Source organism: Corythoichthys intestinalis, chromosome 16, assembly GCF_030265065.1.
Source record: "Corythoichthys intestinalis isolate RoL2023-P3 chromosome 16, ASM3026506v1, whole genome shotgun sequence".
NCBI classification, from domain to species: Eukaryota; Metazoa; Chordata; class Actinopteri; order Syngnathiformes; family Syngnathidae; genus Corythoichthys; species Corythoichthys intestinalis.
This window is the reverse complement of record NC_080410.1, coordinates 36,549,366-36,576,454: the sequence shown is the minus strand read 5'-3', so window position 1 is coordinate 36,576,454 and position 27,089 is coordinate 36,549,366. Positions and strand designations below refer to the sequence as shown.

Sequence of the window (27,089 nt, the reverse complement as noted above, 5' to 3'; positions counted from 1 at the left end):
AACGATATTTCATGACACCTAAATCGGACGTATGTCATTTCCCTTCTCCGGCTTCGGAGAATGTAAACAAACCAAGAGGCGTGACAGCTAGCCGACATGCTAACCCGAACCGAGTGATGTTTCAAAGTCTTCGAAGTGGAAAATCGCACATAACTAGCCCGGATTATTTGACATGACGACTGGGTTGTCGATTGTCTTCGCGGATCAGAGAAACCGCCCGGCGGAGAGCAATTTACAGCTCGTTCCTTGGAGGAGGGCGGCTGCAGTTGTTGTGCAGCTAACGTGCAGCTAATGTGCATGAGGAGAGCTTTTTACATGCTTATCAATGATCAAAGTAAGTAGTCCTTTATTTAAAGAATAGTTTGTAGTGTTTACTTTGTAATCGCTGTATTCGTATTTGACATAAAACAAAACAACATGTTTACTCACTTCCTCGTAAGTCCAATGGTCCCCCAGTAGTAGGGCTTGTTTTGGCAAATATCCACGGCGAATGGGAACCTTCTGAAACTCCAAAAAGGCGCACACGCCTCTCCCTCATACAGCAAGATTTTTCTGCAGCCGTTTGGCTGGCGTGATGCGAAAAATAAACGTATTAATCCGAAAAATCGGCTGAATCCTTAGTCCTCATACACAACAGTAGGCTGTACAGTGAAGAGGAGTCCTCCCGTACACGTCACAGCGCCCTCCTCCTCAATGCAAGACCGAAGCCGGAAGTAACTCATTTTCATGGCGCGGGAGTCAAAAACACTAAATAAATATAGCGATCGCTTCCACACACATCCAAGCGGTCCATATCATTCAGGAGCATAAAATACCACGTGTATTATGAAATAAACACGCCTTTTCGTGTCACATGCACTTTAAGCCAAAATATCACAGTTTCACTGTATTACAATTACAGCTGTGTTACTTTGCGATATCTGGGTTTGAAAAAAAAAAATTACATTGAATTTTTATTTCATATTTATATTTAAAGGATTTTAATTTTTGAAAACATGTTTGCAAACTGGAACATAAGTGTAATGTTGATTAAAAATCAATTTAAAATATATATATATTCTAAATAAAATTAAAATAAATGCAGTCCTTTAGGTGACCCTGCAGCCACAGCTCAACATTATTGCCATCAGAACAAAAATAATTGAATTATTTTCCATAAAACTCACGTGTGTATGACTCGTATTATGTTGACATTTTACAACACTCTCTTTCTCAACACAGACAGTTGCCAAAGAGAAAAAAAACACCACGTTTTACCATTGCTAGACAAACTAAACACGCTGGAGTTAACTATCGTACCTGTTGGGAAACGTTCATGGCGGTGTTAAATGCAAAATCATATCGGAGTTATTGCCTCCTCGGCAGCCACCCTCTGCAAACATGTCGGTTGGCCATCCTCCTCTAAGCCGCGGTCGTCTGTAACTTTTCTGTAGCTGAGGTAGTCCCATACCAGTGATTTCATTTTCTTCGAGGGGAAAAATAGTTCAGGAGTTTCACCTCCAGCCATCGCGTAGCACAGCTGATTCACTGACACTGAGCAACAACCGGTGGGGGAGGGTTGAGCCTTGCAGCTGCAAGCGAGGGATTTCTCCATGCATTTTTGGGACATAAAAAATAGCTAATATCTTAGGGGAAACTTTTGCGGTTTTGAAACTTTGACGTTTTCAACCGGTTATCGGCACATGCCTACTCTGATCTTTAATGTGGTGGCTTTTGTGTTTACAGTGGGGTAAATAAGTATTTAGTCAACCACTAATTTTGCAAGTTCTCCCTATTGAAAATATTAGAGAGGCCTGTAATCGTCAACATGGGTAAACCTCAACCATGAGAGACAGAATCTGGAAAAAAACCCCAGAAAATCACATTGTTTGATTTTTAAAATAATTTATTTGCAAATCATGGTGAAAAATAAGTATTTGGTCAATACCAAAAGTTCATCTCAATACTTTGTTATGTACCCTTTGTTGGCAATAACGGAGCCCTAACGTTTTCTATAACTCTTCACAAGCTTTTCACACACTGCTGCTGGTATTTTGGCCCATTCCTCCTGCAGATCTCCTCTAGAGCAGTGATGTTTTGGGGCTGTCGTTGGGCAACACGGACTTTCAACTCCCTCCTCACCCCGTGGCGTCAAAATGATAACAAGAACGGTGAGCAAAAATCCCAGAACCACACGGGGGGACCTAGTGAATGACCTACAGAGAGCTGGGACCACAGTAGCAAAGGCTACTATGAGTAAGACAAAGCGCCGCCAGGGACTAAAATGCTGCACTGCCAGACATGTCCCCCTGCTGAAGAAAGTAAACGTCCAGGCCCATCTGCGGTTCGCTACAGAGCATTTGGGTGATCCAGAAGAGGACTGGGAAAATGTGTTATGGTCAGATGAAACCAAAAAAAGAACTTTTAGGTAGAAACACAGGTTCTCGTGTTTGGAGGAAAAAGAATACTGAATTGCACCATACCCACTGTGAAGCAAGGGGGTGGAAACGTCATGCTTTGGGGCTGTTTTTCTGCATAAGGACCAGGACGACTGATCTGTGTAAAGGAAAGAATGAATGGGGCCATGTATCGAGAGATTTTGAGTGAAAATCTCCTTCCATCAGCAAGGGCATTGAAGATGAGACGTGGCTGGGTCTTTCAGCATGACAATGATCCCAAACACACAGCCAGGGCAACAAAGATGGCTTCGTAAGAAGCATTTCAAGGTCCTGGAGTGGCCTAGCCAGTCTCAAGATCTCAACCCCATGGAAAATCTGTGGAGGGAGTTGAAAGTCCATGTTGCCCAACGACAGCCCCAAAACATTACTGCTCTAGTGCAGGGGTCCGCAACCTTTTTTGCACCACGGACCGGTGTTATTTGGGTCTTTTTTTTCACGGACCGGTGTTTTGACAAATTTTGCAACCTATGAAAAATTTCAACGATGCGGTTCTGCTCTTGCGCGTAACGTTAAACATAGCCGCAAAATGCGCAAATGCAGCGATTCCAAAGTAAACACTACAAACTTTCTTGAAAGAAAGGAATATTAACTTATGTTTGATCATGGAAGGACTTGTAGAAAAGATCTCCTCAGACACATCCTGCCATGTAAGCTGCACAAAACAACTTCACACCGCTCTCACCATTAACGACTTCGCCTTGTTGTTGAACATTAATTAAGAAGCCCGCTTCACAAAGATACGATGCTGGAAATTGTAGCAAGGTTTTCAATGTTCTTGTAGCGATGTCAGGATATTCCAGAATGACTTTAATCCAGAATCTCGGTAGAGTTGTTGTCTCAAATGTACGTTTAATAAGGTCGCCATCAGTTGCCATCCCTACAAGTTGATCTTACTGTTGCACAGACATGCTCGAATCACTCGGTTTATTCACAAACGGGTCACGAATCCACTCCTTCGCAGTTCGTGGGTCTTCGAGGTTGTAGGCTCGTCAGGTTCTCTTTTCGCCGTAAAAATATCTCCAAAGACGTCTGTTTTCCTGTCAGCTTCGCTCGTGTGGGGGGCTAATTATTTCCGGGAACAAATGTGCTGCTGCTGCTGCGCCCGCGGCCTAGCAATATGTTATTATCGAGGACAAGCGCACATAGATATATTATATACACAAAGAAGATGTACTGCTAGCAGTCCAATCAATGGATTTCTATGACGACATTCTAATCTATCCCGTAGTATTATATCTAGAGTAGACAGGGATATTGGTGTGTTAAGCAGGGGCACAGGGTTAATTCTGCCAGAATGCGGTCGTTATTAAATGATTATTTCTGTGCGGCCCGGTAGCAAATGCGCCACGGACCGGTACTGGTCCGCGGCCCGGCAGATGGGGACCCCTGCTCTAGAGGAGATCCGCATGGAGGAATGGGTCAAAATACCAGCAACAGTGTGTGAAAAGCTTGTGAACAGAAAACATTTGGGCTCTTTTATTGCCACCGAAGGGTACATAACAAGAGATGAACTTTTGGTATTGACCAAATACTTATTTTCCACCATGATTTGCAAATAAATTCTTAAAAAAATCAAACAATGTGATTTTCTGTTTTTTTTTCCACATTCTGTCTCTCATGGTTGAGGTTCACTCATGTTGACAATTACAGGCCTCTCTAATATTTTCAAGTGGGAGAACTTGCACAATTAGAGGTTGACTAAATACTTATTTGCCCCATTGTATGTAGTCATAAGACAAGATTTTTTGTAAGATTTGAAAAATCGGTGCCAGTGACATTCCATCATCTAAATCGTAAGTTATCTTTATAAACATATATAAAACAATGTCAGGTTTCGTTACTGGAATAGAATTACACTTAATATGTATGTAACTGTAGCTGCACTATCAGCATTTGCAGGAAGGAAAAACACATGCAAAGAGGCCCTTAAATGAGCACATCAATTCTCTAAAGAATTACTGTTATTGTGGAACCAATGCGTAATGTGGGTCAGTCCTATTAAATGTTTATAAGATGCTAATTAAATAATCACAGCTGAAGGTCAGAGAATCTCCTTTTATCACTGTTGCGCTCAAAGGTACGTACAGTCCTATACGGCGAGAAGGCATACGCGCCTTTAATGAGCATTGCTACGGTCAGTGGCATCATCGCAGCCAGAGGGATTTAAACAAGCGAGTCGTAATAAGGGAATCAGCCCCTTTATGAGAAAACAACGCAGCACGCTTACCTTATCGTTAACCAGCAACTCAATAGGGTTGTTCCCCCATTCAATAAGCACAATCTCGTTAGCCTGGCCTGGCACTCCGTACGAGAAGGGGGTTCCGATGCCGGGGCTGGCGCTAGACTTGAGCCACATGCACACGGTGAAGGCGTACATTTCGGGGAGGGCCTTCTTGATGCGCCCGTACAGGTAGTTGGTGCGCAGGGACAGGGATACCTTGAAATCCTCAGGAGACTTGAAGGCATTGTTGTCTGAGAACACAGCGAAGAAAATGTAGGATGAATGCAAAAGAAAAAAAAAAATAATAATTGAGTTGGAGATTTATGATGGAGAAATATTTGAGGAGGATTTCAGTGATCAGCAGTGACGGATTTAATCGGATTTGTTGGAAATGCAGTTTGAAGGATAGTGGAAAAACCTTAAATCTTGATGCTTTTCAATTCATTTATTACACTCTGGTTTAGCAAAGAAATTGAGATACCGTGCATTAAAATACAAAAAACACTTTCCGTTCCTTTGTTCCTGAAAACTTGTTAGCTTAATGTTAATACACGGTGAAGGAAATTAACATCACATCACTGTTCGACTCGACTGACTTGAAAACCAGTGTTGTTTTCGTCAACAATGACGATAATGAAAGTATTTCGTTGATGACGGTGACGTGATGATGACGAGCTAAAGACGTGGCTTGGGAGACTAACGTAATTTCCCGAATATAAGGCGCACCCTTGTATAACGGGCACCCAAAATTTACTAGAAAATTTAGGGAAAATTATTGTACCCGTGTTTAACACGCACCCTAATTTTAGCACCAATAAATAGAAGAATACAAGTAAACAGAGCTCATGTACAGATACAGAAATGTAATTTTACTGACTGGTGAAACACAGCACAAGCATAGCACATTGGTAGTTCAAAACATTACCGTAAACTGACAATATGTACGGTAGCAATATGATTTGACAACTTCTCCAACTTAACAGAATCCAAGAGAAAACAAAACAGATATGACTTTTCTTTTAAAAGCTGCTGTATAACTTGCTCGTTTCATCATGATGAATAAATGTTTCTTCCATGGATTGATACGGTAAAATAAAAGTGAGGACTGAAGTCAGAAATTGGAAAGAGTGCATCGCTGTAGACCACAGGTGTCAAACCGATTCCAGAAAGGGCCAAGTGGGTGCAGGTTTGCTTTCCAACCAATGAAGAGGACACCTTTTCACCAATCAGATCTTTTATATGTGTAATCAGTTAAACTTTGTCAGGTGCTGCTTGTTTCAGTAGGAAGTTCATTGGTTAAACTCTCTGCACTAGAGATGTCCCGAGCTGATATTTGGATCGGATCGAACGCCGATATGGGCAAAAAATGCGCATCGGATCGGCCGACACGGAAAAATTCCGATCCAGACTTCCGATCCAGTTTTTTTTTTTTTTATATAGTCCGGTCCGGGTTTTCCAGCGCACCGATTTACATAATCCATTCCAGTTTTTGCTTTGGTTTGCCTAAAATCCGGTCCGCATTTTAAGGCACACCTTCAACACACTACATTACCATCTCCCAATTTACCGAGAGACTTTATCGGTAAAAATGTCAGCTGTGTGGGATCATTTCACCTTAAAGGACGACAAAGACGAAGAGGCCGAGTGCAACATATGCCATAATAAAGTCAAGCGTGATGGTAAAGCTGTAAGAAGTTTTAATACAACCAACCTAATCAAGCATTTAGCGAAATACCACCACAAACAACATGATGAGTATGTTAAGAAAACCGAAGACAAAAAGAAAGGTCCTACGTAACTAACACTGGCAGAAACTTTTGCTATGCGTGACAAACTGGCACTCAACAGTCCCAAAGCCCAGGGTATAACAAGAGTCATTGCCGAAGAATTCATTCTGGATGAGGAGCCATTATCTCTTGTGAGTAAAGACGCACCATCCAACACTTAGAACCACGGTACAACATGCCCAGCCATCATTACATCCTTGACCGTGGAAGATTGGAGAACGATTCACAAACATCCAAATTCCGATTATTGAAATATGTGAAGTAAAGCGGAACTAATACACAGCGCGGTCTTCGGGACGCAATGAGAAACTGACCGCATTGCGTCCCGAGAGTAAACAGCATGCTTGTCATAGACCCAGGTAATGCCAATGCTCAACTTACGGCTTTCCTTCAACTCATGCCGCTGGATAAAAAACACAAGGATACCTGACTGCTGCTGACAGCCGCTACAAACTATGTCAACGTCGTTTTACTGGAGATAATAGATATCATATGTATATAGAACTAGATGCAAAACGAGACTCGACTGCGTTAGCAACATTGAAGTATTGAAAACTAGATGCGTTGGTAAACAGCTGCCATCTTAAGGCAAGGCAAGGCAAATTTATTTATATAGCACAATTCAACACAAGGCAATTCAAAGTGCTTTACATCACATGAAGACCATAAAAATCACATTTAAATCAACACAACGTAAAAACCAAGACAAATGATCGCATTTAATCACAGAATAAAAATAAATAAATAAAAATAAAACAAAAATAAAAATAAAGCAAAAACTACTACTACTAATAATCATTGAAATCAGCAATGGAGATAAGCACAAGAGGAATAGAAGGCAGGTAGGTTGAAATATATAGAAAGTTATGGATATGCAGTGCCAAACAAAAGCGTTTTTAGCCCTGATTTAAAGGAGCTAACAGTTTGAGCATACTTCAGACGTTCGGGTAACTTGTTCCAGAGGTGAGGAGCATAATAACTAAATGCTGCCTCACCCTGCTTGGTTCTTGTTCTTGGAACATGCAGAAGACCCGTTCCAGACGACCTTAGGGGTCTAGATGTCTCATAGGAATCTAACAAGTCAAGCATGTATTTTGGTCCAAGGCCATTAAGTGTTTTGTAGACGAGCAGTAGTATTTTATAGTCTATCCTTTGACTCACTGGAAGCCAGTGTAGCGATTTTAAAACCGGTGTAATGTGGTCCAGCTTCCTTGTATTTCTGAGGACTCTGGCTGCAGCATTCTGTACGAGCTGCAGCTTCCTGACTGATTTTTTATCAAGACCTGTAAATATACCGTTGCAGTAGTCCAATCTGCTGAAAATGAATGCATGCATAAGTTTTTCCATGTCTTGTTTAGTGAGAAGCCCCTTAATTCTGGTTATATTTTTTAGGTGGTAATAAGCGGATTTAGTGACGGACTTTAGATGGCTATCAAATTTTAGGTCTGAGTCAATAATTACGCCAAGGTTTCTGACTTGATTTGTAGCTGTAAGTGACATTGTGCTAAGTTGGCTGCTTATCTTTGACCTTTCCTTAAAGCAGAAGACTTCCCTAGTAGGCTGTTGTGAAACTTCCAAGCGAACCTCATTAACTTTTTATCCAAAATACTCCTAAATCGGCAAAATCTTGACTTGAATCTATCTTCAAAACTGTTTTAAAACTTTCACATGTCGAAAGTAGACAGAAGGGAAATTATGGAATAACGGGAGCAATTTTAACAACTTTAACAGTTGACTCGCAAAATTAAATTAATTGAATGTACCGTAATTTCCCGAATATAACGCGCACTTTTTTCCCCCAAAATCAACTTGTAAACTCATGGTGCGCATTATAAACGGGTATATGGATGGAGACAGAAATATATATGTATTATATATATATATAAACCGATTTTTTTTCATTGACACGGCCACGTTGTGTTGAAGAAACGTATGCGGCGACCCGTTGCCGACCATTACGGTACGTGACGTCACCATTTTGTTTCGGTAATACTTCACACTAATCGGCCGAATGATTTCGTATGTGTTAAATTCTGCTTTTTTCACTCTTCATAAAGCACAGAATTTAGTTTCTTGAACTCATTTGAGTCGGCGTTTATTGCAGCTACACAATTCGGAGCATAACAAATGTAAGGACACACACTTCCTGTGTCTGTCAACTATATCGGTCCCTCGGGAAACTCAAACCCAAATAACAATAGTTCAGTAGTTTTACCGTATCAATCCATGGAAGAAACATTTATTCATCATGAGGAAACGAGCAAGTTATACAGCAGCCTTTAAAAGAAAAGTCACATCCGTTTTGTTTTCTCCTAGATTCTGGTAAGTTGGAGAAGTTGTCAAATCATATTATTACCGTAAATATTGTCAGTTTACGGTAATGTTTTGAACTACCAATGTGCTATGCTTGTGCTGTGTTTCACCAGTCAGTAAAATGACATCTCTGTATCTGTACACGAGCTCTGTTTTCTTGTATTCTTCTATTTATTGGTGCTAAAATTAGGGTGCGCGTTATAAACGGGTACAATAATTTCCCCCAAATTTTACAAGTAAATTTGGGGTGCGCATTATACACGGGTGCGCCTTATATTTGGGAAATTACGGTAGTTCAAAGCTGCTGATACAGAAAGGGGACTTGAGTATTTTATTTATTGTTTTAAAATGTTAACTTGATACTGAAATAAACCTGAGAAGCTTTTTATACAATTTTTGTAACTAATGCACGAAACATTAAAAGCATCTAATAGCTTGGGGGGTTTGTGGGATTTTCCACTGAGGTCGTTTGTATGTTTTGCTTTTTTAAGACAGTTTACAATATTATTTGCACGTTTTACTGACTGACTATGCCATTTCTGTTTGTTATTTATAATGTTTTGTGTTTGTCACTGAATAAACAGGTGAGTTTTTTGTTACTAACCATTGTGTGTTATTCAAACTCACCTAATTCAGCTGGCTAGTTGTTATCAAGAGTACTAAAACCCTTTTCAACATGAGTCTGACAACTAAGTAAGGAGGCTAAATAACTTTAAACTTTGATACATGCTAAGATAGGCCGGTATCAGTATCGGCCAGTATCGGTATTGGATCGGAAGTGCAAAACAATATCGGTATCGGCTCGGAAGTGCAAAAACCTGGATCGGGACATCCCTACTCTGCACGGTATCGGGTGGAACAAAATCCAGCACCCACTTGGTCCTTTCTGGAACTATCGTTATTTGGGTTTGAGTTTCCTGAGGGACAGATATAGTTGATGGACACAGGAAGTCTGTGTTGTGTTACGTTGGTTATGGTCCAAATTGCCGAGATGCAATAAACGTCGACTCAAATGAGTTCAAGAAACTAAATTCTTTGCTTTATGAAAAGTGAAAAAAGCAGAATTTAACACAGACGAAATCATTCGACCAATCATAGTGGAGTATTACCGAAACAAAAATGGTGACGTCCTGTACCGTAATGGTCGGCAACGGATTGCCACATACGTTTTCTTCAACACAACATGGCCGTGTCAATAAAAAAAACCCTGTCTTTATATATATATTTCTGTCTCCATCCCTGTACCAGTGTATAATGCGCACCCATGATTTTACAAGTTGATTTTGGGGAAAAAAATGTGCGTTATATTTGGGAAAAAATTACAGTAGATCATAACGAGAAGAATGCCAGTTTTTGTCTGATGAGACGACAACGAGACGAAAATGACAGTTTCTGTAAAATCTTCACAATACGTGACAATGTCATATTGTACGCGGAGTATGTCAGCTTGCATCGTAGCAGCATGTTGGGTCGTGTCACTCATGTGAGATGCGCTGCACCTCTACCTTACTCTCCTGACTGGAGTTAAGGATGTTTTTCAGGTTAGGCAGCTCGCCATCTAGCTTGTTTGGAAACACATGGCAAGATTTGTTATCTTATCTAAGGCAAGAGAGAATATGCAATGTTGCTTTAGCCTTTAAAGGTCTGTGCTGAGTGATCATCACACTCTAAAGGCCGTTTCAAACCAGTGACAGCCTAGTGTGAAGGGTTCAGCGCCAATCTTTGGAAATTTCTATGATTAGTTTTTCCTTTAGTCTAGACCTGTTCTTAAATTCGTGGTTGTATATTTTCTGTGGAAAAATTTTAGGGAGCTATTTATTAACCTTTTATTCAACTTTATAAGAGATGTTTCTGAGTTAGAAATTCAGGCACGTCTGGAGTGATTATTTTCTATTTGTGTGATTCAATAACCATGCTTTTGGCATTTCAATGAAGTTCAGTGTTTGCAATATTCAAATTTTCATGCCAATTTTTACACTTTTACTGCAAATGAAATTCGGCTCCAAAAATCTGCTATCAGACCCTCTAAGTACTAAAAATTGGTATTTGTCCCGGAAAAACGCATATGGGTAGATCTCTAGCGGGAACCCATTCATTGTGTAGGTGGGAGGGGACTTTTTAGCGAAAGTCAGAAGGGCGACCGTTTTGGGCGGAACGACAACTTTGAATGAATTTGCACCGAGAGGTGGGGCCCAAAATAGAGCTTTGTTCTATTTTAAGAGTGTCGCCACGCTGACGTCAGCAAATCATCCAATAGCAGTGGGGCAGCCATATACAGTGGGGCAAATAAGTATTTAGTCAGCCACTAATTGTGCAAGTTCTCCCACTTGAAAATATTAGAGAGGTCTGTAATTGTCAACATGGGTAAACCTCAACCATGAGAGACAGAATGTGAAAAAAAAACTGAAAATCACATTGTTTGATTTTTAAAGAATATATTTGCAAATCATGGTGGAAATTAAGTATTTGGTCAATACTAAAAGTTCATCTCAATACTTTGTTATGTACCCTGTGTTGGCAATAATGGATGCCAAACGTTTTCTGTAACTTCACAAGCTTTTCACACACTGTTGCTGGTATTTTGGCCCATTCCTTCACGCAGATCTCCTCTAGAGCAGTGATGTTTTAGGGCTGTCGTTGGGCAACACGGACTTCCAACTCCCTTCAAAGATTTTCTATGGGGTTGAGATCTGGAGACTGGCTAGGCTCCTCCAGGACCTTGAAATGCTTCTTAAAAAGCCACTCCTTTGTTGCCCTGGCTATGTGTTTGGGATCATTGTCAAAGGCTACTATCAGTAATGCACCAATTGTGCAAGTTCTCCTACTTGAAAAGATTAGAGAGGCCTTTAATTGTCAACATGGGTAAACCTCAACCATGAGAGACGGAATGCGGAAAAAAAAAACAACAGAAAATCACATTGTTTGATTTTTAAAGAATTTATTTCCAAATTAGAGTGGAAAATAAGTATTTGGTCACCTAAAAACAAGCAAGATTTCTGGCTGTCAAAGAGGTCTAACTTCTAACGAGGTCTAAGGAGATTCCACTCGTTACCTGTATTAATGGCACCTGTTTTAACTCATTATCGGTATAAAAGACTCCTGCCCACAATCTCAGTCAGTCACACTCCAAACTCCACTATGGCCAAGACCAAAGAGCTGTCGAAGGACACCAGAGACAAAATTGTAGACCTGCACCAGGCTGGGAAGACTGAATCTGCAATAGGTAAAATGCTTCGTGTAAAGAAATCAACTGTGGGAGCAATTATTAGAAAATGGAAGACATACAAGACCACTGATAATCTCCCTCGATCTGTGGCTCCATGCAAGATCTCACTCCGTGTTGCAAAATGATAACAAGAACGGTGAGCAAAAATCCCAGAACCACACGGGGGGACCTAGTGAATGACCTACAGAGAGCTGGGACCACAGTAACAAAGGCTGCTATCAGCAACACAATGCGCCGCCAGGGACTCAAATCCTGCACTGCCAGACGTGTCCCCCTGCTGAAGCCAGTACACGTCCAGGCCCGTTTGCGGTTCGCTAGAGAGCATTTGGATGATCCAGAAGAGGACTGGGAGAATGTGTTATGGTCAGATGAAACCAAAATTGAACTTTTTGGTAGAAACACAGGTTTTCGTGTTTGGACAAGAAAGAATACTGAATTGCATCCGAAGAACACCATACCCACTGTGAAGCATTGGGGTGGAAACATGCTTTGGGGCTGTTTTTCAGCAAAGGGACCAGGACGATTGATCTGTGTAAAGGAAAGAATGAATGGGGCCATGTATCGAGAGATTTTGAGTGGAAATCTCCTTCTATCAGTAAGGGCATTGAAGATGAGACGTGGCTGGGTCTTTCAGCATGACAATGATCCCAAACACACAGCCAGGGCAAGGAGTGGCTTCGTGAGAAGCATTTCAAGGTCCTGGAGTGGCCTAGCCAGTTTCGAGATTTCAACCCCATAGAAAATCTGTGGAGGCAGTTGAAAGTCCGTGTTGCCCAACGACAGCCCCAAAACATCACTGCTCTAGAGGAGATCTGCATGGAGGAATGGGCCAAAATACCAGCAACAGTGTGTGACCAGTTACAGAAAATGTTTGGCCTTTGATTACTGCCAACAAAGGGTACATAACAAAGTATTGAGATGAACTTTTGGTATTGACCAAATACTTATTTTCCACCATGATTTGCAAATACATTCTTTAAAAATCAAACAATGTGATTTTCTGGTTTTTTTTTCACATTCTGTCTCTCATGGTTGAGGATTACCCATGTGTACAATTACAGGCCTCTAATATTTTCATGTGGGAGAACTTGCACAATTAGTGGTTGACTAAATACTTATTTGCCCCACAGTAAATGACTCCAACTTTTAGGTTTGCATTGCTAGTGTATTCTGAAATCTTGATAAGTCTGACTGGAAAATCAATTGTTACACAAGTTAGGAATTTAAAAGTAAGTGTGGAAGATGCATGCTAAATAGAAATGCTTGACTGAGATTCATCAAGCAACCGGAAGCCTTGAGAGAACAAAAAAGGAGAATATGAACGATGAAATCTGCCAAATTTATGTGTAATGTATGAGGTTACTACAGCAAAATATGATGCATATTTTAGTAGGAGTGAACCACACTTTGAAAAGATTACACTGTCTTGACTTGCATGGAAAAAATTGTTGTCCTCCACATTGTCGTGACAAAAATTATACTTGGCATGAATATTGTTTCAGGAGGATGTATTTTTGTATTCATCACCTTCAATTGGGAGGAATTGCTTTCACCGAATCAATAACTCAAGCCCCGGAGGGCGTACAGATAACGTGCGTTGTGCGTTATAGCGAACGATTCTCACATCATTTTAACTTTTTTGGAGGAGATTTGTGGATATCTGCCGCTGTAACTTCTAATATTATTCCAAATAATGAAGTTAGCTTGTTGTTTCATATCACACGAGGAGTTGCTGCTCAATCTCTCTTCGCCGACAGATACTGTACACCTAAGCAATATGTGAGGAGCCAATTCTGCATTTATGAATATGATAATGCTCTGTTTAAAAGATTGAAGTTATCACAGACACTTCTGCCAAGGGCAAAGCAGGCAGGCATCTCAGTGTCAAGTGATTATTATGTTTTGCAAAAAAAGTAGTGCGTCATTGTGAAACAGCAAAGCCTGTAGTGCCTGCCATTGGCGCGTTCCGACAGCCACGCCCTTGAGCTTGCTACAGACACACCCACTCCACTGACAGCCAAATTGAGCAGAGTTGAAATTTAAAAAATGCATATTCAAATTTGTTGCAGTCAGCCACATATTAATGGGAAGTTTTGCATGAGACCAAACCAAGAGGACCAACAAAAAAAAGTTCGAAAATGACATTTCTGTCACTTTCAATGCAAATCGCTCAAACCTGGTAAAATTGCATTTAAAGTGACACAAAATATGATATAACACGATTAATTGACTTTTATAAAGTGTGTTTCATTTCATTCGATTTTTGATTGGTTCGCTTTTAGAACTGGGCGAGTGAACCAACAAAAGGATTACAATTTTACTTGCTAATGCACATGGAGTCCATTGAAGCGCATGTAAGTCGATTCCATTGACGGCCATGGACGTCCAAATTTCCCATTCATTTCAATAGCATTTACATTGCATTGATGCCAATGTACACAGATGCCAATGAGGGCTGCGCACGTTAATGCCATTGACGGCCATGTTTGTTGATTCTATTGATGCCAATGTACTCGGATTCCATTGACGCATATGTAAGTGTATGCCATTGACGGTTATGTATGTCCAAATTTCCCATTCATTCCCAATGGCGTTTACTTTGGTTAATGCCATTGACAGCTATGTACCGTATTGGCCCGAATATAAGACGGCCCTGATTATAATACGACCCCCTCTTTTTCAAGACTCAAGTTTGAAAAAACTTTTTGAACACCAAATTAATTTTTATCCAGAAAATAATTACAGTACATCTGAAACAAATGATTATAACAATATATTTGAGATGTTATTTTGCCTCATTCAAATCTTAATACCTGAACATTTAAATATGTAAACAAAAGTGCAATCACATTCGTAAATGAATGGCTTCTGGTTTTTGAAATGTAAATAAACCAATCTATCGTGAGAAAACAACAAAATTGCAATAACTGCATTAACCATCATAGTGAAGTCTAACTGTAACTGTAGTCTTGAAGCAAATCTGAACAAGGAAAAACATTGCAATAGAATAATGCAAACTGGTTAAACTAGTAGCTGAGATCTGTCACGACAGAACATCGCTTCAATGATATCTGGCGCCATCTAGCGTCGTGAATGGAGAGAGTAGCTGAGATCTGTCATAACAGAACATCGCTTCAATGATATCTGGCGTCATCTAGCGTCGTGAATGGGTATAATGTCTAGACCGTGAATATAAAACGACCCCCTCTTTTTCAATCCTATTTCAATGCAAAAAACACCATCTTATATTCGGGCCAATACGGTATGTCGATTCTATTGATGCCAATGTACTCAAATTCCATTGACGCATATGTAAGCCTGTGCCGTTGATGGCCATGTACGTCAAAATTTCCCATTCATTTCCAATGGCATTTACATTGCATTGACGCCCGTGTACCCCATTTATGTCAATTCTATTGATGCCAATGTACTTGGATTCCATTGACAGATATGTAAGCCGGTGCCATTGACGGTCATGTACGTCACAATCTCCCATTCATTTCCAATGGCATTTACATTGCATTGACACCCATGTAAAACAAATGCTATTGACGGACATGTATGTCAATTCTATTGATGCCAATGTACTTGCAATCCATTGATGCATATGTAAGTCGGTGCCATTGATGTCCAAATTTCCCATTCATTTTCAATGGCAAAAAAACACGTGTCCCCAAATCAACAGGAAATGACCAGATATCATTTGGACGTGTCCCCCAAATCAACAGGAAGTGACCTGATATAAACAGGAAGTGTCCCCAAAATGTCCCCAAACCAACAGGAAGTGACCTGATATCAACAGGACATGTTTCACAAATGTCCACAAATCAACAGGAAGTGACCCGATAGCAACAGGACGTGTCCCCAAAATGTCTCCATATCAACAGGGTGTTACCTAATATTGTCTCCGAAATGTCCCCTAATCAACCTGGGTGGGTCTTAGACATGTATCTCCACACAGCAAAGCCCCATAGTAATTTTTCTAGAAATTGCAGTTTCGAGTTATAATTGCTCTTGACCTAAAAACTGTTTTATCCGATTACTCGATTAATTGATGTAAATTTCAGTAGAACACTCGATTACTAAAATATTCGATAGCTGCACCCCTACTATAGAGTAGTAACATTTCATTCACATAGGAAGTAATTTAATTGTTATATTAGGCAAATTGAGCTAATTTTCATTAATGCGTGAATGACATCTTCCATTGTATATTAGCATTAAGCAAGCAGGTGTCCAAAAAGTGAAATGTATTTTGTATTTTATTGTGCAGCAGGTGTAGTTTTCTTTATGTGTGTTTTATGCTTCAGTTGGATTGGAATAAACTGCTTGAAAACCATCACCAAAGGATTCATATTTAGGGATTTTTAGCTAACTGCCAAACTTCCTTTACTTTGCATCTCCACCATGTTTTTGTTTGATTAAATATGTCACCTTTAATCACCGAGATTGACCTAAAATTATTTTGATCTACAATCATTGATCTTAGAAATATTTTTCTGTTGCACTCATTTGCTGTTGTTGACCGCATCAGACAGACTGGGAGCGATGAATGATCTGCCAACCCTCCCAATTCTAACAGATTGGACGTCTATTACCGTCACAGCAGCAATTGAGTTAATGTCTGTGGGCGATGTACAGTTTGTTATCATCAAACATTTGACTAAATGCTGCAAAAAGTCTTTGGCCTTTTCCAACTCTGTGTGTATCACTTACTTTTCTCCAGCTCTGTGATCCTCTCCAGGAGTGAATTCAGCACATTTTCAGTGCGTTGGCGATGGGCCGCCGTTTCGTTGTAAAGCTGGCTTTTCTCTTCCTCCAACTCGGCCACCTTTCGCAGGAGCTGCGTCTCCAGAACCCCCAGACGCTGGCCCAGGAGCTCCCGAAGCTGCGGTGGCAAAGGAGTCAGGGCCGGAACACTTCCGGCTGACGCATTTGTGTTTGGGAGTTGCAAACTCTGTTGCTGAAAGGCACAGTGGGGGGGGGGGACAACAACAGCTGTTAATATGTATTAAATGGTAAATGGTGTTATACTTATATAGCGCTTTTCCACCTTTCGTTTTGGGCTTCCACGATTAATCGACTAATCAACAACTGATTGATTACCACATTAATCACGAGTAGTTTGATAGTCATTTTATCAATCAGGCTAGGTTCATACCGCAGATCTTAATGCACAAGTCAGATTTTTCTTCATATCTGTTTTTTTGGTGTGCCTGTTCAGACTCCCTTTTTCCATTGAGCCCGTGAATGCAGTACGCATGCGAAATGACTCGCACTCCGACATGTGCTGAGAAAACTGACCTACATGCGCAGAAGCATCAAAACAAATGACTACACATGCTGGCTCTTTGTCATTCCAGGGCGATCATATTTTGATTTCCAAAAAGAGGGCACAATTAACAGACATAAATAATCCCTGTTTAGTCTCATATTCAAAGTTTATATGGATTGATAGAATGCTGCACGCACTGTGCGTGCATGACGCAAACACATACGATCAGTTTGCCCCGACTCGCAACCATGTATGCAATATTGAAATACAGTACTGCTTATTTGGTCCACAGAAAGAAAACTGAGCATTCTCAGCCCCCGCCCAATTTAATTTCTTTATTACTGTTGTCAATCCGCCTCGCCCCTAAAAGCCGACTTCAAGCTAGGTGCCAATGCTAATTTACAGCTCCATCGCTACTGAAGATACACGATAATATCGGTCACCGATAATTATCAGCCGATAATGGCAATTATAACGTCACACAGATAATCCAGATAATAAAAAAAATTCAACCGATAATGCAATCCGATAATTATATACTTGATTTAGCCTCCAAATGTGCGCAACCGAAGAATTCAGCACGCCACCTCCTCAACCCCTCCCCTCTCTGAAGCCCCTGAGGGAGGAGGGGTTGAGGAGGTGGAGTTCTACGACAAGAAGTAGTAGTATGTTATGGCGGCTGTTACTAAAAAAACAACGCTCTCGCCATCTGCTAAACATGCAACGCAGAAGTTCCACGAGGGGAAAGAAAGCGTCCTCATTCAACACCACTAACCCAGCAGCCATTTAAAACTTCATCACAAAGATTTTTGGAATGAATACGAGGCTGCTGCTAGCGGGAATGCCAAAGCTATTGTAAATACAAGCCAAACTAAATTACGGGGCTTGGGACGATACGGAGTCTGGTTCTTTGGGAATGCAGCCCAAGGCGGGTGATATACTCGCATCTAAGGCTAAACAACGGCATGACTCGAGACCGATAGTCGACAAGTAGCAGTCTTCCGACAGAGCCCCCCGCTCTGGCCGGTCTGGCAGGCCGCTACGGCGGGGTGGGCCGAGCCCGGTTCCCCGGCAGTGGGACCTCCGGCGAACACCCCGGTTTCTCGAGCGTTCCCCAACGTGCGTGTGCCTCCGTCCGGAGCAGAGCCAGGCCCCGAATACGCCGCCGCGAACCGGCCGGGGAGGGCGGATTATCCAGTACGAACATAGCTGCCGCCGCCGAGACGTAACACGATTTTTTTTTTAACCGAAATGACCCGAGATAAAAAAAAATAAAAATAATGCAGTTTATACGACCACCATTCTTCATGAAAAACATGCCAATCACCGACAATTGGACAAGTGATGTCCAGTAAGCAAGCTTATCATGACGGCACAGTGTTTAGATGATAAACATGCAGAAAACGAAGTCAGCCAGTCAGTGATGCGTTCAGTATGTAAAAAGACGAGCGGTCAGGAGGAAATTATCGGGTATCGGTTGAAAAATGTATTATCGTGCATCACTAATCGCTACCATTCTCTGTCCATCCTGCTCTTTGCTGACGTAATTGCTGCATGAATTCCGATTTGGGAGACTTGACAGTTCAGATCGCAGCCATATTCTAGAAAAATGTGGCCCGGATCGGATTTTAACCACATAAGAGCTAAATCGGATTTGAAATGGTCCACTTTTATGCGACCTGTCCCGGTCACATCGTCAAGTTAATGCCTCACCCGAGTCGGAAAAAAACGGAAAAATTGGATTTGTGCATTAAGACCTGCGGTATGAACCTAGCCTTGGAGTAGCCTTAGAGACATTGTTGACCTAAAAATAATCAAAATCATATTTTTTGAGGTTCTTTTTTTGGGTGGGTAAAATTTCTGGCAACCAATTCAGGGTGTACCCTTCTCCTGACCAGAGTTGGCTGGGATAGGCTCCAGCACCCCCTTGTGAGGATAAGATGATTTTTTTTTTTTCAATTATTTAAAATGTTTATTTTTAATAACACCTAAAACTGTAAATATTCTTAATTTTCTTCAAAATGTTTTTGGTCGATTTACCATATTTAAAATATACATTTTAAATAAAATAAGAACAAAAAAAGGTAAATATTATCCTCTATTCATTCTTTAACTTTTTCAAGTATTTTTTAAAGAAAAGTTTAAAAAGGTAAAAAAAAAAAAAGTGAAAAAGCAGTATATAGTGTCTGATTTTTGAAGTGCTCAATGAAAACAGATTCCATACATCTGCTTTTACTTTGGAAACAATGATACCGGTACATAGTTACATTAAGAAAAAAAACAACAACAAAAAACAAAAAAAACATTCGTCCCACTTTTCTCAGTTCAAAGTTTTTACCTCTAAAGCACATTTTCAGCTAAAATTTCAGAACGGAATAGTAAATGACATGATTTAAAGGGAACCTCGACTTAAAGATTTGTAGGCTCTAATAAGGCACAATTGCACTCTTTAACTATAATGCCATTACAAACACATAAAATATTGTCATTGATTTAAAAATCTATAATATTTAGTACGTTTTGATCTACGCAATGCACCGTGTTTTATGTGGGCAATGGACCCTCGGGGTGATGACGTAGTTTGCCTGGACTGGGAGAATAGCTGTGCTAGCTAGCTAGCAAGCGAAGGTATTATGATGACTGGCATGATTTTGTCACATTCTGCTTCTGGTCATAATGTTTTGTTACTGAGCTGTGGGATAAGTTCCTGATGTCGTACCCACATCCAATTCCAGCTCATCAGTAGTGTCTTTAAACCGATCTCAGGCAGGTTGCCGAGATATTGTCTTGCTGCTATCTGACAGTTTGTATTCTCGATCCCTTGGTTGCTTGCTTTGGTTTTTTACGCGGCAAGACGTGCAACACATGCGGACATCGGTTAAAAGCGGTGAGTACTTACTATTTTTGCTTTTAATAAGTCTTTTATCACCTTTTCATTGCCTCAAAATTCTTTTGCCGTGTGTTTCCCCTCGCATTGTGTTTTCTTATGGTAGCTTTAACACTAGAACTACCGGGTATTTTTGGCTATAAAGAAATACCAGAAAGGTGTCAAATGACCCCGATACCAAACTGACTATTCAGCTTTGTCAAACTATAGACCACTCAAACAAGCAATCAAGCAACCTAGGTGTGAAGAGGGGGGGGGGGGGGTCCCTCTGGATAGCTGCAATTACCATCTTGAATATTTGCAAATCCAGACTTGTTAACTCCTGGGTTAGTGTAAAAATGATGAAAGGGCCATGTGGCAAGAAACTACGACGAGCATCCAGAATTGTAGCTAAATCAGACTGTGTACATTTTAGAAAATTGAGTGTTAGAACATGTGCAACAAATCCCATCAAGCACCTTTACTTTGTCTTGACAAGTCCAACATTCAGTTGTCAAGGTTCACAGTTTATTAAGTTGAAGCACACAGTGACCAAAGAACTTTCCACAGCAGCTCAAACAGCCGTTTTGTCAGAGCAAACACAAGTTTCGGTATACATTACATACAGTAGGCAAACTGCAGCTTTTGGAAGACGCAAAAAGGTTGTCCGCCCGATTGGCAGCCTGAGCAGTCCACTGTCCGACAAGCAACAACTGTTTTGTCCAAATGGACAAGCCTATTCGGAAGGGGGAGAGAAAATTACCTCTAAAGGTGTTCATTGCCTCGAACAACCATCCAATGGCACCTTTCTATCTCCACAGTTTCCACACACATACATTATGTATGAGACATACTGTAAGTCTTACCACAGTATGGTTCCATGCATGAAGTTAAAAAAAAAAAAAAAAAAAAAAAAAAGAAACCCTGACTACTATGTTCTATTTGGTTTACAGAGGGGATAAAAATGGAGGAGGTAAAGGGACAAGTAAACACTTAAAAAGAAAAGTCACATCCTGTCAGTAGTTTGGCCTATTTTATCATGGCCTTTTCACCACAATCTGTCTTCTGGGCTTGAAAGTGACAATAGGCCAGCTAAAATAACACTAGTTTCCCCTTCCCCCATTAGCCAAGGCACCCCTGCCCTGCAAACACTCAAGATGCTGACTGGAGCAATCCAACCCTGTGGTTTTGTGAGTGTGAACAGGAATGACTAATGAGGACCATAGTGCTCACAAAAGATATGCTGATTATGGTCAGATGATCCTTCTCTGGTTACAAAAGTGATTTGTATCAACTGATCCACCCTTGGTAGTTCTAGTGTTAAAGCAGATTGTTGATCTGTTGACCACATTAGTCACGTAGCGTATTTAAACCACCCTTATTTGATATTACTACGTTTAACTATTTTTTTTAAGGCATCTTTAGTATGTTCTTCCTGTACGCATCTAAACAAAACAAGCTGAAAGCGTGCGGTAGTACTTTGGGTGTCAAATTCGCCTCTTGTAGATGTTTCGCCGGCATAGCACATTTTGTCAGAACACCGGTTTTGTCCTACCCTTGTCTCTTCTCATCCAGTCTTTTCTGTTCATTTTGCTTTTGCTGCTCGTTTTGTGAAAAATAGACTGTTCTGTCTTGCGCATTAATGTTCCTCTCTGGTTTAAATTAAAAGGGCTGAACAGATGACATGTTTATGTCGGTAGAATCCTACTCTGGAAGCCCGGCAGCGTAGCATGTGATGTCACCGCCCTGCGACGTCCACAACAATGGTGACCTACTAGTCACTAATTTTAGAAATTGTATAAAAACAAAAACATCAAGAAGGGTTTTAATATCAACTTATTTTAACTCATACTAACGTTTATCTTTTAAGAACTAAAAGTCTTTCTATCTGTGGTTCCCTTTAAATATGAGCCCAATAGTGAAAATACTCAATGTTTAATCAGCAATCAAATTAATTGTTAGTGGCGGCTCTAATTGAGTGACGGACTGTTTGTACCTGCGCTTGCTTACTGACCCTTCACCAAAAACACCAAAAAAACTTGCATGTGTGACGTGACCCAGACTTTACACCAACCATAATCACAGATGAATGTTGGAAAATAGGACAAAACTACAGCCGAGCTTACCGGGTAGTGCATACTCTTGATACAAATGCGCATTTTTCCCCTCTGTGAAAGGGCGTTGATCCCTCCCATCTGTCACTGAGTTTGATTAATCTTTCCTGACACAATGCTACCATCTGATTTGTATCAAATTTGCCCTTATTCTGCAGCTATTTAAGCACACGGCTTCCATTAGTGAGCAGGTGCTGCTAGTGGGCGGGGAGGTACATCCCATCACCATCATCATTATAATAATCATCGTTAGATCTGCACAATTATTCATTATGTTAAGCACATATGAGTCAATAGAGCAGAACCTTTAAAGCCAGAACACGTGCTGCACGAACTGCAGTTTGTTCAATTCATATATCTTCCATAGAAACTTACGTTTGATCATCTCAGGGTCAAAATTAGTGCTGCTACAAATGATTATTTTGATCGTTGATTTTTTTTTTTTTAACCTGTTCTGTTCAGCTGCTTGACATGCAGAATGGAAATCTGAGTGTCCGATTGGTCTGAGCAGTTTTAATGTATCACATGGGAGTATGACATATTCCGATTGTGATCATTCAACATGCCTCGTTTACAAGTAGAAAGCAGCGAACAGGAAGGGGTTATGGGGGGACAGAAGAAAAGAGAGACAGAAGAAGTAGAAATGATAACAAGAAATACATTGAACGCCTACACTAACTACGAATATGTTGGTGCTATCGTTAGCCAGTTCTATTTCAAGTTGACACCATGTGGGGGGCCTGATGGCCTAGGAAAAAAGAAGAGGAGGGTGGGAGTCAGAAAGATAAGTGTTTGGGAGGGGTGGAGTGCACACAAATGAGTAGGGGTGTAACAGTACTAGAGGCGTGCGAAATTTCCGATTATTAGATTAGTCGCGATTCGGCCGTGGAAGATTCGAGAACGATTCACAAACATCCAAATTCCAATTATTGAATTATACAAGGTAAAACGGAAATAAAACACAGCGCGGTCTTCAGGACGCAATGAGGAACGGATTGAGAGTAAATATCATGTTGAACTCGTGCCACTAGATAAAAAACAAAACAAACAAACAAAAACAAAAAAAAACAGTAATACCTGACTGCGGCAGTCAGCCGCTACAAACAGCGCCCAGTTGCTAGTTGCTGCAAACATACGGCAACATACGGCTATGGTAGATATCACATATATCTAGAACTAGATGTGAAATGACAGACGACGGCCAGGTTAGATCATATACCAAGAACTAAATGCGAAATGACAGACTTTCCCGCGCTAGTAAACAGCCGCCATCTTAAAGCAGTAGACTTCTCTAGAAGGCTCTGTTGTAGCGAACCTAATTTAAAGATAATCCAACAACAATTTGCCTTTCAGACCCCGCGTATTGGTCAGCTTTCTATCTGAAAGAAAGAAGAAAAAAGAAGTCCTCTGCTAAAGAGAAAATCAATCCCAATGACAAAGATTTTAACATGTATTTTACAAATGAAATGCCTCAATGATTTTTTTTTCTTATGAACAGTTTTCAAAAGCTTTATTGGTGGATTTTCTCAAGTTAAAGCACCACACAGAAATTAATAAATTTAATTGGGTAAGCAGGATCTGTGTATTATTCTTATTATTTAATTACAGGTGTTTTAGCTCATTTCAATGTATTTTATTTAAATGGGCGATTATTTATTTTATTATGTGTTTATATTTTACAAATGTGATGTAGTATTCATTTATATTGTGTATTTTATGTTTTATAACTTTAGTTCCTATGTGAATATTAGTTCCTACTTGTTTTGTTGTGGTAGGAGGGTTTTGTATTGAACACGGGGGTGTGTTGGTTATTATCATAGCAGAGAATACAGCAGTAAATCAACACGACAAGTCAACTGTGCCCCGATCTACCATTCAAGAGATCTGATAGATTCAAAAGTGGGTTACGATTGCACATTAGTTTAAAAATCGACTGGATCCACCGTATTTTTACAGGAGTGACTTCCGGTCTGCCCGATCCTAGCTACCAGTAGTAGTATTGACGCAGGAGGGTCGCGTCTCGCGTCAAATAATAAACTCTGCCGTTCTTTTCGCGTGCGTCGTCTTGAGCCACTTCTGGGACGCGTCTAACACGCGGCCGCACTGCGACTGGTGTGCATTGGCTGATTGACTTTAACGCCGCGTTTCACTGCGTTCTCGCGGCGGCCACGTTGTCGCGCCGTTGACGTTTCTGGGTTATACTGTCCTACCGTGTTGGTCCTCATTATAGTAGAGAAGACGGAGTAAATATAATCTACACAAAGAAACTGTAACCCAATCGACTCACAGCCTCGAAAAGTAAGGGTTAAGCCTGAGTTATACTCCCGCGTTGCGGTGACGGCGTAGCGACTACGGCGTCATTCGACATTCGATAGTCTGCGAGGAGGGAACGCGTTGCTCTGTAATTCACCGCCAAGCCACTAGAGGGATGTGGCGTTATGTTTGTACGGTTTTGGGGCATGCTTGTTTACTTCCGCTAGTCGGAGAAAAAATAAACAATGCAAGATGGAACTCTTGAAAGTAAATATTCTGCTCATCAACACTGAATAAATATTGAACATACAAATGTTGACGGGCAGGCGACGCAGAAGACGGTTTCCAGGCGGTCTGGCCGACTTTTGATGCCGCACAGAGAGTTTTAGACTCGGGTGGAGAGAGCTAGCTGTGGCGGCTAGCTTCAAACTGGCGTCAAGCACTGCGTTCAAGGTCTGCAAAGCCCTCCAGCCCGATTTGTTTGCCGTGTCCTACAACCAGCCAGTGGGAAGCCATAGCAGATTTCTGGCGTCTAGGGAACTTCCCAAACTGCGTTGGGAGGCTTGATTTTAAGGCTATCATAAAAAACACCGAGGCACTCTCAATCAGTGATGATGTATTGTGTGTGTGAACCGTCTGTTATTGAAAATTAAAGATCAAAACAACTCTTTTGACACCAAATCTGTGCTTTCTTCATATACTTGAAGTGTGACACGTAAACGAGTCACAGACTCACAGCAAAAATATGTACACAGTAAATGATGAAGTGCACCAACCAAAAATACGACATAAAGTGATAAAAAGTTGGCAGTTTTTGGCCGACTGGGTCACCGCTTCGTGTGGCCACTCGATTCCGAACACCCACGTCTCGGTGGTTCTTCCATTTTTTTTTTTTTCCCGATCGCCGACCTTGCCATTTGGCAATCACAATAATAATGTCTTGACGAGACTTGCTCTTCGATGATACTCCCGTCGGCTTGGTGCATAGAAAATAATGTTTGATTCTATTCTACAGTGGCGGTGTTTTCGCGGGAAACCGGAAACAACAGTCTGAGCGGACCAATCACAGTCTGTTTTCGCCACGTCATACACGTCTAGGTGACGCGAAGGTTACAAAATTCGAGAGGCGCGCGTCAGCCTACGGCGTAGGGTCGTAAGTCGATTCTTCCTTGACGGCGTAGGTCTGACGCGGAAGTATAACTCGGCCTTTACATTACGTCAAAAACTCATTCGGTACGCCTCCATTCTGAACCGAGCACCACGTACCGAAACGGTTCAATACAAATACATGTACCGTTACACCCTTACAAATAAGCCATGTGTGGTGTAGAACCCAGTATTTGTGTGAATCCCTTGTGAGTGTGAGTATGCTTGCATCCTATTCTATGCTATCTGATCGCTAATCCTGACACCGAGTTTTTCTACTTGAGTGTGTCTAATTGCACCTAGTCATGCGTGAATCCCATCAGACGAGATAGTCCTGCAGATGAGTCGAAATGCTGGCCAGAGCTGCCCCGGGGCCGCAGCCCTTAACCCAGCCAATCAGGGAGGAGAGGGCGAGCCAGCGCAGCCAATCCCTCCTCCCACAGCCCAGCAAGGGGGCCGCCGTCATCCCCCCGGGATCCAGGGTGGTCCCCCAGGCAAGGCATTTTGACAGTTGATTAATCGGCAAATATTTTTGCTGATTAAAGTTGACGATTCTACTCATACAGTATATAAATAACATTATATTACTTTGGGCTTTACATTCTAGCTGGAAATGTGTATTGGAACATAAAAACCAAAAACATTTGGCTATGGATACTATCTAAGAATATGATGGCTTTCCAAAGCAAAAGTAGATGTTTGCAAGACTATTCTATTCTTGCCTGGCATGGCCAGACTGTTCTCCCTGTATTTTTCAAACACTGTGAGAATAGTCTGGGACCCAGCCCATTAACAGCCTCTTGAGCAAGCACAAAATCAACCGTCCAATCAGATTTGTTTATTCGCGTGACGTGTTCTTAACGAGCAACTTCACTCTTCCGCGTCGGAAGTCGTCTCCAAAACAACACAGATGGTGAACAGGACAGCCGAGAAGATGTTCCAATCCACGGTAAAATCAGTTTTAAATGACCAAAAACCCATCGACACAAGTCATCGACAACAGTCTGTCTCGCGCTAGCCATGTTGAATAAACTCTACTCTACTCGTATGTTTACTTCCGCGCGCAAGTCCCTCGTCGCTTTAATAACGTCACGTTCGCACGTCGCTGATTGGTCCACTCCACTGTCTGTTTGCTGTGGCTTGCTCCGCCCTGAAAATTTTATCCGCTGAATAGTGGCCAGACTTAATTGCTTGACCAGCAGTAAGTCTGGTGTACCAGGCTAATTCTATTCCATTCTATTCTTTTACAGTTTTTCTCAATTGCCTTGGTACGTTTCTCAGATCAGAATTGAAATTCTCAAAACCAGTGTTGGGAGTAACGCCGTTATAAATAATGCCGTTACGTGACGGCATTATTTTTTCAGTAACGGGGTAATCTAACTAATTACTTTTTCCGCCGTTACAACGCCGTTACCGTTACTGACGGTCAAAAGCGGTGCGTTGCTTACTC

At 41.1% G+C, this 27,089-nt stretch overlaps 1 protein-coding gene across 1 annotated transcript in view; it reads right to left on the bottom strand.

The window, feature by feature from the left end:
- The window catches only part of nptx2a (neuronal pentraxin 2a), a 54,944-nt gene that overhangs the window by 17,794 nt on the left and 10,061 nt on the right, over nucleotides 1-27,089 (bottom strand). The window contains exons 2-3 of the mRNA XM_057817820.1: nucleotides 16,702-16,948; nucleotides 4,666-4,910 (exon numbers count right to left, since the gene is read on the bottom strand). Of these exons, the coding sequence (XP_057673803.1) occupies nucleotides 4,666-4,910; nucleotides 16,702-16,948 (492 nt within the window). The remainder of the gene's footprint in view (nucleotides 1-4,665; nucleotides 4,911-16,701; nucleotides 16,949-27,089) is intronic.